Source organism: Squalius cephalus, assembly GCF_949319135.1.
Source record: "Squalius cephalus genome assembly, chromosome: 12".
NCBI lineage: Eukaryota > Metazoa > Chordata > Actinopteri > Cypriniformes > Leuciscidae > Squalius > Squalius cephalus.
Genome location: NC_137133.1, coordinates 5238688 through 5254332, shown reverse-complemented (window position 1 = coordinate 5254332; position 15645 = coordinate 5238688). Strand labels below are relative to the sequence as shown.

The 15645-nt window shown below is 36.3% G+C and overlaps 1 protein-coding gene across 15 annotated transcripts in view; it reads left to right on the top strand.

The window, feature by feature from the left end:
* The window catches only part of otofa (otoferlin a), a 75597-nt gene that overhangs the window by 34203 nt on the left and 25749 nt on the right, over positions 1 to 15645 (top strand). For all 15 annotated transcript variants that reach the window (XM_079888902.1, XM_079888904.1, XM_079888900.1 and 12 more), the window contains exons 6-10: positions 13179 to 13252; positions 13487 to 13613; positions 14061 to 14115; positions 15083 to 15214; positions 15470 to 15532. In XM_079888902.1, the coding sequence (XP_079745028.1) occupies positions 13179 to 13252; positions 13487 to 13613; positions 14061 to 14115; positions 15083 to 15214; positions 15470 to 15532 (451 nt within the window). The remainder of the gene's footprint in view (positions 1 to 13178; positions 13253 to 13486; positions 13614 to 14060; positions 14116 to 15082; positions 15215 to 15469; positions 15533 to 15645) is intronic.

Sequence of the window (15645 nt, the reverse complement as noted above, 5' to 3'; positions counted from 1 at the left end):
AGACAGGGAAAGGAGAAGCGAAGGAAGCGTTCAAGTCTGAATAAATAGGATGTAATGTGATAGTTTATTATGCATTGCGAAGTTGGCATAGATGACAGCTACTTAGTCAGACAAACAAACAAACACACACACACACACACACACACACACCAGAGAAGTCAGCTTATTTTCTCCCGAATAAAGCGTGTGGAGTCCTTAGACAACATATTTCCTCTTTCTGACCAGGAGTGAGCAGAAAACCAATGTCTTTGATGCTTTATAGATGATTTTTTAGCTCACATCAAAAGTTTGCAACATCTTCAAAGACTCGAGACATGCTTATGCTTTGTATTCCAAGCATCTTCCTAGTTCTGAACTGAATATAATTGAACGTTTTTTTTTTTTTTTTTCAAAGAGTTTGGCTTTTGTACTATTTTCACAGCAGTCAGCATCTTTAACTCTTTGAATAATTAATATTAATTAGAAAAGGTATGTAATTTCTGTATCTAATTAGAAAAGTTGGACAATCTGGACACTGAAAAAAAAATATTTCTTTTAGACACTTAAACATTACAGCAACCTAATGTACTCATGTTACAGTAATTCAGGCATGTTAAATACTTGACATTTGCCTTTTTAATAATGTTACCCACTGTCCTCACTTGAACTTAATTCCTGGTGCTGTTTCATTATTGATTACAAGTCTTAGTTGTAAAGTTCTAAGCTTTAGTTCTAAAAGTGTGTGTTAGCTTTTTTTGGAGTTTCTCTATAAAGAAAGAGAGAGAGAGAGAGAGAGAGAGAGAGTGTGTGTGTGTGTGTGTGTGTGTGTGTGTGTGTGTGTGTGTGTGTGTGTGTGTGTGTGTGTGTGTGTGTGTGTGTGTGTGTGTGTGTGTGTGTGTGTGTGTGTGTGTGTGTGTGTGTGTGTGTGTGTGTGTGTGTGTGAGTGTGTGTGTGTGTGTGTGTGTGTGTGTGTGTGTGTGTGTGGTACAGCTGAAGTTGCCAGAAGCCAGTGGAATGTAGTGAAGCTTCAGATCTGAAGTAAATGCTAGTCCTCTCTAATGACTACACCCCTCTCTCATTTCTCTCTCTCTCTCTCTCTCTCTCTCTCTCTCTCTCTCTCTATCTCTCTCTCTCTCTCTCTCTCTCTCTCTCTCTCTCTCTCTCTCTCACACCCTCTCTCTTTCAACTCTGCTTTTTCTCTTTCTAGTTTTTTTCCCTATAGAGTCATGAGTCACAACTTACACTGAAAAGGCACCTTACATACTTAGATATTCTGTATGTGATAGTCTAATGTCCATGCACAGTTGCAGGAAAAATCGTGTTTGTCTATTTGCCAAAATGTAGGTAAATCCTTAACTTTCCAGCAACTGTACATTTAAGTATTGGAATAAGTATGACATATCCAAGGCTAGATTTAAATGGGTGTGATGAATTTGCATTGCTATTTTCTTATTGTATGCACTGTTACACTCTGGACAAACCAAGCCATTGGGTTAAGTTTTTAAATTACATTTTTAACACAAATCGTTTGGGTTTGTCCATATTTGACCCAAATTTGGGTTGAAACAACCCAGTATTTTTTAGAGTGTAATGCCTGTTTCACACATAGGCCTACTCTGTGTTGCGGTGCGTAGCCTATGCGGTGCAGGAGCAGTGCGCAACTGATCTACGGCTGTACCACAAACACAACATTTATTCTCTATTTATTATTTCAAATCAATATTTTTATTGTCAGCGTCTTTTATAAAATAGGCCTAATATAAAAAAGTTTCAGCATTGCGGTTCTATTTGTACACAGTAGTTATAGGTCTACACTCTTTCACAGATGTTTAAACTCAATAGGCCTACACTAAAAAAACGAATTATTCAATCAATGTATTACTTCTATATAGATTTATATATTAAAGGGGGGGTGAAATGCTCATTTTCACTCAATCTCCTGTTAATCTTGAGTACCTATAGAGTAGTATTGCATCCTTCATATCTCCAAAAAGTCTTTAGTTTTATTATATTTATAAAAGAAAGATAAGCTGTATCGAGTCTTTCCGGAAAAAACCGAGCGTCTGGAGGCGGGCCGTGTGGGCGAAGCCAGAGCCATAGAGAGAATCCGTCGATCTGGGCTTTGTTTATAAAACATTCATCGTTGCATCCACTGTTCCTAACGCTGAGTTCTTTGGGAAGCTGAACATGGTAAGCTTTCCCTCACATCCAAAAACACACTTTGGAGACACTATGCAGCGCTGCCGATGATTTCCTGTTGAAGCGCGTTGATGTGCGTGGTCTCGCTCTCCTCTGGTCGACGTGTGCGCGGGTGAGCTTTTCCGGGAGAAATGCTCATATAAGGAGTTCCACTCTGGTCTACGTCATTAGATCCACGGTCGAAAAAAAAACAGCCGAAACTTGTACCAACCCGGAAGTAAGATTTTTGGCACAGAAATTCTCCGTTATTCGTCCAAAATATTTTTTAAAAACTTTGGCCATGTTAAGCATGAGAATCCATCTCTTTAACACTGTAAACAACTCTGAATACATGAAACACCATTGTACCCCCCCTTTAAGTTGCTCAAGCAAGTGACAAAACATTTAAACATTTAGGCCTACTTATGTTAACATAGCAAACATTTTTAATTAAAACATACAATTGACAAAACAGCTCTCTCATACCTTTTCTTTAGCATTTAAATATTTTTTACAAGATATATTGTTGGTCACAACTTGTTTTTCCACCTCCACGAAGAGATGGGTAGGATACATCCATTATGTCGCATTGTTGAGGTAGGCTAGCCTACTGTGTAGTTTTCCTTGCTTTAATTACCCCGGGCTTAAAGTTAAAAAGAAAATGACTGTTAAAAATAGTAGTAAAATTTAATTAAATGCATTTATGGTGAGATTACTATATTGTCATGTCAGTCCGTGTTCATTCTGACCACAAACCATGTGCTGTCACTTTAATTCAGCGCGTGCAGCACAGCAATAGACGGAAACGATCTCTGCACTGCTGTATACTCACCGCACCTGGAACGCATTGCCGGACTATGGAAGCTTGTTTCCGCCACAGAATAAAACATTTTAAAAGATAATTGCGACTTTTTATCTCACAATTGCGAGTTTACAACTATATAAAGTACAAAATATAAAGTCAGAATTGCGTGAAATAAAGTCGCAATTGCGTGTTATAAAGTCAGAATTGCGAGATATAAAGTCAGAATTCCGTGAAATAAAGTCAGAATTGCGTGCAATAAAGTCGCAATTGTGTGAAATAAAGTCAGAATTGCGTGCAATAAAGTCGCAATTGTGTGAAATAAAGTCATAATTGCATGTTATAAAGTCAGAATTGCGAGATCTAAAGTCAGAATTGCGAGATATAAAGTCAGAATTGCGTGAAATAAAGTCGCAATTGTGTGTTATAAAGTCAGAATTGCGAGATATAAAGTCAGAATTGCGTGCAATAAAGTCGCAATTGCGTGAAATAAAGTCATAATTGCATGTTATAAAGTCAAAATTGCGAGATATAAAGTCAGAATTCCGTGAAATAAAGTCAGAATTGCGTGAAATAAAGTCGCAATTGTGTGTTATAAAGTCAGAATTGCGAGATATAAAGTCAGAATTGTGTGCAATAAAGTCGCAATTGTGTGAAATAAAGTCATAATTGCATGTTATAAAGTCAGAATTGCGAGATCTAAAGTCAGAATTGCAAGATCTAAAGTCAGAATTGCGAGATATAAAGTCAGAATTGCGTGAAATAAAGTCGCAGTTGCGTGTTATAAAGTCAGAATTCTGACTTTTTTTCTCACAATTGTGACTTTATATCACGCAATTCTGACTTTATAACACATAATTGCGAGTTTATATCTCGCAATTCTGATATCTTTTCTCAGAATTGTGAGATATAAAGTCCAATTCTAAGGGGAAAAAATACCCTTTTTTACCTCAGAATAGTTTATATCTCACAATTCTGACTTTATAACATGCAATTGCGACTTTATTTCATGCAATTCTGACTTTATATCTCCCAATTGCGTATTATAAAATTCTGACTTTTCTCAGAATTGCATGTTTATATCTCGCAATTCTGAGAAAAGTCAGAATTTCAAGTAGGCTATATTTCTCGCAATTGCGAGTTTATATCTCATAATTCTGACTTGATAACACGCAATTGCGACTTTATATCACGCAATTCTGACTTAATAACACACAATTGCGACTTTATATCACGCAATTCTGACTTTATAACCTGCAATTGGTACTTTATATCACGTAATTCTGAGGTAAAAAGTCAGAATTGTGAGATGTAAACTCGCAATTGTGAGAAAAAAAGTCAGAATTGTGAGATTAAAAAGTCGCAATTACCTTTTTTATTTTTCACTCTGTGGCGGAAACACCGCATCCGCGTGCAGTGTGAAATCTCTAACCTGTTAACATGGTACGGAAAAAAACGCGTACTGTGTGAAATATCTACAGTGCTTTGTTTTCCATCATTTTATAAGGGTTTTGTTCTTTTCTTTACATGTCATTTGAAGAGCTCCTCAAAAGCACCTGCATCATTGAAATAACCTGAAAAAGCTTTTGATACCTCAATTGGACCATCCAGCTTCTATCAGCCTTTTGTACAACATCATTATCATATAGAGAGCATTGTATGTTTACTTTCAGCATTGGATGATGTGCTTTCATGAGAGCGAAAGCATTCTTCTCCTGAGCTCGGGGCAAAGACGGGCGAAAGCTTGCAGCCAAATTAAACTTTACAGAACAAAGGGATTTTCACAGGAAGGTTTATCACTTTAGAGCTGCTGCATTACTCTAGTGGTTCAGTTTGTTGTCTTCGTTGCAGTCTAATGTTCAGCCCCCATTGCTCCATTCTTTTGTTCTTGTCTGCATAAAACTGTTACTTTGAACCCCCCACACACTTTAAAAAACTAGGGCACAAAAGCTCAAATGTGCTCGTTATTCAATAATTCATTACTTTAATAGAGTGTGACATTGATGAAATAGAATTGTGCTTCTTATTCATTTACGCATTGCTGTAAACAAAAAATTGCAATACAAATTCAAATGAGACTCAAAAGAGGTTTAAACTGTCTAATTGTTTAAAATGTGCATTATATTTAGGATTTTGGAGTGAACCTTTGTGGGAAAAAGTAATTGTCAATGTTACTGTACGTTACGCCACATCTTTGTTCTGATCAGTGATTTGAAATAAAGGACAGTCATTGAGTTCCTGTTTTACCTCAGTTTTTGTGGCCAGAGAAACTCACATCAGACACCAATAGATCTCCTAAGCACTTGAGTGATACATAATTCATTGTGCTGCTTTATGCTTTTCAATGCATCCTATTTATCTCTGTTTAAATGTATTGCTGTGTATTTATTCCATGTCATGGTTGAGAAATGGCCAGTGATATACACAGATACTTTTCATTGACACGAATGATTTTCTCTATTTTAGCTGCATGATCACACACATACTTAGTGGACATTTTTTTTAGCAAGGATGCTTTAAATGGATCAAAAGTGACAGTGAAGATATTTATAATGTTATAAATGATTTCTATTTAAAATAAATGTTGTTCTTTTAAAGGGATAGTTCACTTTGAAATTAAATTTTGGTATGTTTTAGCTTACCTCAAGGGCATCCAAGATGTAGGTGTCTTTTTTTCCGCAGTAGTTTCAATTTTGATATTTTTAGGTCAAACCGTTCTTGTCTGTCAGTCATTTCATGCAGGTCTATGGATACTGTCTCAAAGAGCATGCACAAAGTTCAAATTAAAACAATTCCCCATCGTCCAAATTAAACAATTCCCCATCGTAAGTACACATTGATGGCCTAAGACACGAAACGAGCGGTTTGTGTGAGAAAACGAACAGTATTTATATCGTTTTTAGCTCTTATAACACAGCCGCGTTCAAATGATCTGAGGGCTCGGGCGGGTATAGATATATACACTAGACGTCGCCTTGGCTACTGCAGTTCATTGGAACGAAACCGTAGCCAAGCGAAATCTAGTGTATATATCTATACCCGTCCGCGGGCGGGTATAGATATATATACACTAGATGTCGCCTTCGCTACTGCAGTTCATTGGAACGAAACCGTAGCCAAGGCGACATCTAGTGTATATATCTATACCCGCCCGAGCCCTCAGATCATTTGGACGCGGCTGTGTTATAAGAGCTAAAAACGATATAAATACTGTTCGTTTTCTCACACAAACCGCTCGTTTCGTGTCTTAGGCCATCAATGTGTACTTACGATGGGGAATTGTTTAATTTGGACGATGGGGAATTGTTTTAATTTGAACTTTGTGCATGCTCTTTGAGACAGTATCCATAGACCTGCATGAAATGACTGACAGACAAGAACGGTTTGACCTAAAAATATCAAAATTGAAACTACTGCGGAAAAAAAGACACCTACATCTTGGATGCCCTTGAGGTAAGCTAAAACATACCAAAATTTTATTTCAAAGTGAACTATCCCTTTAAACCTTATATTCATCAAAAAACCTGAAAAAAAAAGTATCATGGTATATTAAGCAGCACAACCGTTTTCAACTTTGATAATAATAAGAAATGTTTCTTGAGCATCAAATCAACACATTTCTAAAGGATCATGTGACACTGAAGACTGGAGTAATGATTCTGAAAATTTAGCGTTACCATATATATAGGAATAAGTTACATTTTAAAATACATTAAAATAGAAAACAGTTATTTTAAATTGTGATAATGTTTCATTTCACTGTTTTTCATATTACTGTTTTTACTGTAATGTTGATCAAATAAATGCAGCCTAAGTGAGTCTACGACACTTTCAAAAACAAAAAAGATTTGGACCGACCCCAAACTTTTGAACGGTAGTGTATGTTAAATCTTGCTTTAGGTTTTTTTGTAGTCTTGGAGTACTGCATTATGCCATTTCTATACATATATTTGAGGATTTGAATATATTTATGTGTGCGTAGAGCTGCACAATTCTGGATGAATTTTTGTTTGTTTAAAATGAGATCACAATTTCTGAATAGACAACTAAACAAAATAACGTAATTTCCTGACAAAATGTTAATTCTTGCAGTCTATTTTAAAAATATTTAATTCATTTGAATGAATTATTTGTTTATTTTTAAATTGGTTTGAATGAATGATTCAATGACTCACTCATAAAGACTTAACATTGAGTTATGCAAACAAGGTTAGGGAAACAAGGTACAGCACATGACTGTTCTTCCACTGCGTGTGGTGAAATCGGCACAGTGTATTACTGGCAGCAGTTTTACAACAATTGAGGATATTTACAGTAGTAGATGTAGGGACAGGCCAGTATTATTAAGGACTCTTAATAATCAAGAACAGTTTTTTTCCAGAGGCTGTTCAACTGACAAATTCTTGCTCTTCTAATCTGCGTGCAATAATATAGATACGGGCATGTGTAATACAGTTAAACTCTTTTTTTTCGTTTCCTTTTTTAAATAACAGTATTATTTAGACATTTTATGTGCAATAATATGACTATTTATGTCCTAATTTATTACTAATTATTGCACTGTTTTTATTCTTGCATTGTCTACTCTAGTTTTTTATTGCTATTATGATACTGACGAAGCTGCTTAGACATACAACCTAGTTTCTAATGTTTTTATTGGATATAATGTTTTTATCTTGTGTTTTGACCGGGACCTTAGTACTTAGTTTAGTTCCTTCATGTAAAAATGTGTATGGAATGACAATAAAAGACCCTTTAACCCTTGAACCTTGACTATGGGATTCTGTGCTCTTGTGCCATTTGCTGAAGACACCTTTGAAAGGATAATGACGCATGACGACGTGGGCGGGTTGACCTGCACACAGCATATAAATGCAGTCGCATGCTTCATTCCCTTTGTTCAGTCCTGCTCTTCACCAAGCCTCAGACTGTGCAGGCTCAGAGGTGTTGTTCCTCGTTTCCCTCCTTCTAGGAACAGTAGTTACAGTATGCATAACTCAACAGTATGCATAACTCATAACTCAACATTCCTATTCAGTCGGTTCACTCGGTACAACACATGACTATGGAACATATATTCATGCCCCACAAATTCGCTGAATTAAACGTAAGGGACCAGCGTGAGCATGGACTGAGTTACCATCACCGCAGTGACATCTAGTCGGTAAACTGGACAAACGTGTGCAGTGATGCCCAACTGGCAGGCGCACGAAAATCTTAAACCAAGCCCATGACATTCCCATGCCCCTCGTAGAGTGGGCACACACCCCGGCAGGCAGAACCAACTCCTTAAATGCTATGGACATAGCTTTCTACAATCCAATGCAAAAGACATGCTTAGATAGCAGCATCCCTGCCTGTTTTGGAAAAGATGACAAAACCTTGTCAGACGAGTGCACAACCTGCATCTGCTCAATGTACCTGCGTACACCTCGCACAGGGCATGAAGCAAGTCTCATGTCTTCCTCTGAGTCAGAGATTTTACAGGACAGGCAGCTCGAAAGAGAGTGCACTCCCATCATGACTTTAGGCGTATATACCCCGCATTCGGACACAACACCACCAAACACAAATTGGATTCATTTTTTGTCAAGAGGATGGTCCGCGGATGGTCCACTCACAACATCCACGTGCAACCCAATTTTTGTGACAGCATGGATGGTGTTCGTACAAAAGCGCATGTGCAAGTGACTTAAGCACTTGAAAACCAAATCCGCTAGATGTTTGGCATTTGCGCACTTTGTCTTTCCATGCACACAGCCAAAGGAGCATAGTTTGAAAGGCTCACACTCTCCAGTGTAACGTGGAAAATTAAATATACCCGGATCTTTAAGGAACTGAAAGACAAGCATTAATGCCCTCATGACAAGTCGAAACGGTTGTCCAATAAACTTCCAGCGTGGTATGGGAGTGACCTTCCTTCGGAAAAGAAATCAGTATCCCCACAATTGATACGACGATGAAGATCTTCGACCCACACCGAGCTTCAAATATGCGCTACTTCAATGCAACACACTTCAAAATGCAAGCGCTTTGTATTGTAGCTATAATCAGATTCTCCCTTTCAACAGGTAGGCCCCTAGAGACCACAGTTCCAGCTGAGGGAGCAGAATCTGCCACAATGGCATGATGCTTACTTACCATGTCTTCACTGGCCAGCAAGAAGCCGCCAAAATCAGTGACAAACACTTCCTGCTATACCCTGCCAAGGGTGGGCTGTATCAGCTCGATTTGTGCTCATATTCCATCATGTCTAAATGCCAGTGAATACAAATGAAGTTCCTTTTTCATCTCTCTCCTAGATGTCATGTTCCCTTCTTTTATATTGTGTTGACAGTTGTTGCATTGCTTGTATTATGGTACAGTGTTTTTGTGCATCCCAGTTTAGCATCTTGGCTCATAAAATATAAAATGTCACCTGAGCTCACCCCACACACTAAATAATATGCAAAGGTCATTATTCAGTAAACAGGGGGAAGAGGAATTACAGTCTTTATCAAAGTGGGTTTGACGTTTTGTAAAGGTTTAACTTCTTAAGGGACAGTCAATGTAGATAGACTGAGCTGACCAAATGAAAACCACATGAAAGTGCAGAATTTGGCATTTAATGATGGAATTAAACATATGTTATTTATTTGTCTCAAGCACTTTAAAGACTGACAGTGTCCACAAATGTCCTTCTCCTAGGCATTCACAATAGTGCCGCCTCCATTGTGTGCATCTCAAAGCGCAATCTGAGACTCTGGCTTTGTTCTCTGTAGCAACCCTGTCTGTCAGACTGATGGGTTCCTGACCATCCTTTCTTGACTAAAGAGTCAGTGCTGAAAGTCTGCCCTACATAAAGTAAGTACTGCTAGACCTTCAGTAAGGATATTGCATGTGTCCCAAAGACCTGGAGAACCGCTGTGGTTAGTGCTGTGGATTGCGCTGTGGGTTGCCTGTTTCTCCTTGACTGCTGAAGTGAAGCCTTAGATTAAACAGAGCTGGTCTCATCACGCTCTAAAAATCATTTAATTAGTGTTAGGTTACCTTATGTCTTGATACAATCCAGTCTTTTCTTCTCGATTTTGTCCAAACTAATCAGCATGGAGAGTTCTACAGTATGTTTTTTTTTTGTTTTTTTTTGTGTGTGTTTTTGTGGTGACCCCAAGATGACATTGTTTAGGTTAAGAAACTATTATGTCCAGTTACAGTTAATTTGTACATCTGATAAGCCAAGACAGTTAATACAGCACATTTATAATTGGTAAAATGAATCAAACTTGCAGAATGGGAAAAATGGAAAATATTGATCTATATATATACAGGTATATTATAGAATAGTAAACAAAGATGTTGCATAGTTTGTATTATATATATATATATATATATATATGAAGAGTTCAGATGCAAAAGCCTCTAAGTGCAATCTGAAATTTTCTTCTAAAATGATAATTTTTATCAAGCTTATGAAAATTACCTTTTATTTGTCATTAAAGTGAAATTACTGAACCTAAATATACAAGCTTGATAAAAATGATAATTTTAGAAGAAAATTTCAGATGGCACTTAGAGGCTTTTGCATCTGAACTCTTCATACATATATATATATATATATATATATATATATATATATATATATATATATATATCCTTTCTGAATAAATGTATTCATTTCAAACAAACAAACAAAAAAAAACGTACTGATCCCGCATTTTTGAACAGTAGTGTATGTCGATTTATAGAACAGTAATTTACTTTATGTAATATAAGTAATTGTATCGGACACATCTGTAAGAGAGTGAGAGTGAGTGAGTGTCAGTCACTGGGTGAGTGAGTGAGTGTTGTCGTCGTGTGTGCGTGCGTGTGTGTGTGTGTGTGTGTGTGTGTGTGTGTGTGTGTGTGTGTGTGTGAGGTCACATACTCTCCTGTTACTTTTTCACTCATACCTGGTCTTCATCTCAAGTTCTCCCTTATTGTGGACACCTATTTAGTTGGCGAAGTGTCTCTTTGCCGGTTTTTATTTTGTTTAATTTTTTACTTTGATCTGGACTAGCCACTAAATATGGACATGTAGTCTAGTCAGGAATACCTCTCTTTTTTTACCCCAGTTGGCTCAGTACACATATTTCTCTATTGGTGGTTGTCAGCGTTTGGTGAGTATCCTGTATATGTGTTTTTTGTTGGGGAGTTCATTGCAATGTTAATGTAAACTAGTTCCTTCTGTTTTGCAGTTCATACACTTGTTAAAATAAACCTGCTTAATCCGTGAGTTCTGTTAATAAGAAAAACTTTTGAAAGCTTAATTTTGCGTTTTATTATATATATTCAGTCATGCACTAAGTGACCTGTTGCACCCTGAAAACATGCCTGATGAAAATGTCATTTCTATATTTTGATATAGAAAAGATATACTCTTTTGTTTGATATAACTTCATGTTTGGCTCAGTATGTATTTTAGAGGGGTGTTTAACTTATGAATAGTCCGCCTTTAAAAAGTTAATTGCTGGACTTCTAGAAAAAAAAAAAATATCTTTAATAATTTCTACTAATGGATAAAAACTTGCAAGTTCTAAAGACTTTTTCCTCACTGTCACTTTGAGATAGCGACAAAGATTCAGCGAAACAGATTCCAGAGGAAGACTGAGATGCAAATAGAGACTAAATTACAGAATAATATTTGAAAATGTTGAAATAAATAACTGCATTTCTTGGACTGGAAAGACAGTCCTGATTTGCGATGATGTCTTATTATTTGGTGATTTACGTAATTCATCCAAATAATGGAGAATTCACTGTGATCCTGATACATTTTCACTCTGTTTAAAATGCTCAAAGGAAATAAAGGAACAAAACGATCGGGATTTCTTTCATCTTGTCCTGAGAAAGTATCTATATCCACAGATCACAGCTAATTGGAGAATTGTGTCCATCTTGTTGAATAATTAAGGACCATTATTTGTCCAGCCGGCCTGTGACATCATCAGGCCTTTGTAGAACTGATATCTAATCACCATAATATCAGTGCAGAGTTATTGGACACCACTGGGGCTTTTGTGAGTGGGGTCTCGCTGTTGAGTGATAAATATCACAGAAATTTTCCATCATGGGAAAACTTATCGTGCTCCAGCAGTGATTATTTGATTGCACTCCAGCACTGTCTATAAGAGAATAAACAGTTTATTTTTAATGTGTAAATAAAAGATAAAGCTTCACCTGTAGAGCAAACATTTGTATATGGAAAGTAAGCTTGGTGTTAATTATTTATTTTATTGAGTTGTGGAATGTCACTGCTTTTTATACAGTATCTATGTAACATAATCTTATTTCTTAGTTTAAACTGGTATAAATTATTCAGTGTTTGAGAGGATCAGAGGTACACTGTAAAATCCAACAGTGATTCTAACTAACACTTTTTAGTTAACTTAAATCTTAATGGACTTTTCACTCATTTCCTTCACTTCTGCAGTTATTTTTATCTGATTGCATTCACTCATTTCCCAAAGTCATCTTGAATGTTGAAAATTTAATACAACTGAAAAATTTGAGAGAACATCACATAAGCTGACTTCATAAATTGATGTTGATTTTCCTAAAATGTTTTTGGTCACCGTTATGGCGATTAGTGATCCCTTTGGTTGGGCACTTGGAACTTAATTTATACTATTGTAATTCTCTTCCCATTGATGCAACAAGAAATCAGTTATTCGGTTTCAAAGGAAGAGATTATATATGTATATGTATATGTATATATATATGTATGAATGATGTATAACATAACTATATTTCATGTCAATTAAAGATCTTTTATAATTTTGTTGCTAACACTTATGTCCTACACACCTTGTGAAACTTTTAATTGTGTTGATATAATCCCTCTATATTTGCAATTGATCATACTTGAGTCACACAGACTTCAACATTCAGCCTGCAAAACACAACAATGGTAACAATTATATTTTATTTAAAGTAAATTATCAAGTACTCTCTACAGTTCTTTTTTAGTTACTAGAACTCTTGTGTAAGTGAACTATTCTAACTAAGCATTTGTCAGTACCACATACTATTCCTATTTCACTTTACTTGTTTTTTTAATGCAATCGGTTTGCATGCTTTTTTTAAGTAAGCCCAACTAATTCGATTTTACAGTGTAGTGGTGATTTTAAAACTAATCACAGTGCACATATTGTGACCTTTTTCCCCCATTCATGCCCTTCTAAATGTTTGTTTTATGTTGTAGGACAGGAAAAGGAGTGTTTTCAGCCATGAAACTGGGCAAGACACGTAGCTCCAAAGATGACCACAAAAAAGGAGGTAAATATCGCTGATCATTAGAGTTGCAAATGTATTTATTAGTTGAGAGAGGAAAACCAGAACCAAACTGAAATGGTTTTTACAGTTTCTGATTGAGTATTTGTGTCTGCATTTTAGTGCTCACATTTGTGTCTATATTTTGTGTCACTCTAGTTCTCAAAGCAAAATGATTTTACATTTGACATCAATAGGAAAGATCTTGCAGTATTAACTCAGCTGTACTCTTGTGCACAGATGACCCGGCCATTTTGGATGCAGAAGATCTGGATCGAAAGGCTATGCGTCTGGGCGGTGGCCTTGACCCTGATACCATATCACTGGCCTCTGTTACTGCAGTGACCACTAATGTCTCCAACAAAAGGTCACATATCTAATGTGCACATGGTGTATTTTTAAAGCAGTACACAAGTATATCTGTTTGCATCCTTTGAAAAGGTCACAGTGAAGAAAAACCTCAGTATTTCTTTTTTTGAAAGCTTTTTTTTCCCTGTTCTTCTGTAAAGAAAGAACAGTTTGTAGAGTTTAAATTAGGCCTGTCACTTTAATGTTCTTTTGTGTGATTGAAAATAATACAGTCTCAAGACAGTTTGTAAAAATAAAAATTGTTTTTTTAATTTTAAAAATTTTATTTTTATTTGTTATTTGTATTTTTTAATAAAATAATAATAATAATGTGATTAATAGAGATCAATTTGAATAGTCACATTGGAGACCTGGTTCAACTAACATGTAATTAATTTGATTAAAATGACTAATCAATTGACAGGCCTAGTTCAAATGTAGTTGATCTTCACTTCTTGTTTTTCAGATCAAAACCTGACATTAAGATGGAGCCCAGTTCAGGGCGTCCTGTGGATTATCAGGTATGAAGAGAGGCAGGCTAAAAAACATTCCCACATTCCCAGTAACTGCACGGCCTTGAATTGCCAACCAGACATGTTAAACCAGTGGCATTTAACCTTGAGTAGTGCATTCTGCTGAAAGCCATGAATATACAGAGCCGTCCCAAATAAACAACATCGGCCTTGAGCTTCAGTTTTTCAGAGAAGCCTTTAATGTTTGCTTACTAATTGTCCTCTGCATGGCTGTTGTGTTGAGCTGTTGAATTACAAATTCGTTTCAGTTCTGGCACTGTGTAATCCATATATGTGTGCTGTGTAAGTGTTTTTAGGTCTTTTTTATTTTATTTCCTTATCTCAAGCTGTTCATATTATGCTTGAAGTTGGGAACTCTTTGCTTTTCCTTTTTTCTCCCACATTAACTTTTGGGACTCGTTTGCACTTTGCAGAATAAATCACTGGAGCAATAAGTGTTGTTATTGTCTGAATTCTTCTGGAAGCAAGTTTCCGTGGAGAGAAGTTTGTTTAAATGCGACTCGTCGCTTTGGAGTGTATAATAAAGACAGCACAAATGTAGCAGAAATGAGAGAGAACGCAATTTGGTAGTTCATTTTAACTGTGCAAACTTGAATTAGATGGCCCTGGTCACTTACTGTAAAAAACTGAAACTAAAATTACAAAAGTATTAGGATTTTCCTTCCATTGACTAAGTTTGACTTTATTTGTCCATATGCAGCCTCAGATATTTACTGTATGATTCTGTGATTCAATAGAAAACTGTAGCTCATTTGTCATTTGATTCCCTAAAGCAAACTTGACTAATTAGACCTTGGCATAACACATTGCACTCCCACGTAAACACAGCCTCATCGTTCTTAATCAGCGTCTGACACACACCAACTGAGTGGTTTATATTCTGTTTTTTTCCCCCCTAGATGTTATTTATATATCAATTTTATTTTGATAATATTCCAATTAAAATGTCTTTCAGATCAGTGTTACAGTAATCGAGGCCCGTCAGTTGATTGGTTTGAACATGGACCCTGTGGTTTGTGTGGAAATCGGAGAGGAAAAGAAGTATACATCAATGAAGGAGTCCACAAACTGCCCCTACTACAATGAGGTTATATTCACATTGCTGAAAAATCTGAGCAAAGGATTTCTGTCATTTCAGACACTTTAGTGGTCTATTTACTGACAGGTCCAGTGTATAACGGATTAGAACCTCTAAAGAGACTATCTTGTAGTTTTTTCATGATCTTTTTCAGTATCAATACTTAAATAACACGTAAATCCACCCACATTGTTTATACAGTATGATAAACAACCTAGCTTTATAAACTTCATATCCAGACATTATTTCTCTATCTTTCAACAGTACTTTGTCTTTGACTTCCACGTGCCTCCAGATGTCATGTTTGACAAGATCCTGAAGATATCAGTGAGTAGATCAATCCTCTTTTCATAATCTTTCACATCTTCCAGCAGATGATTGTACATATTATAAAAAAAAATCTCCATGAAAACCATTGGAAAAAACAGATGTAAATTGAG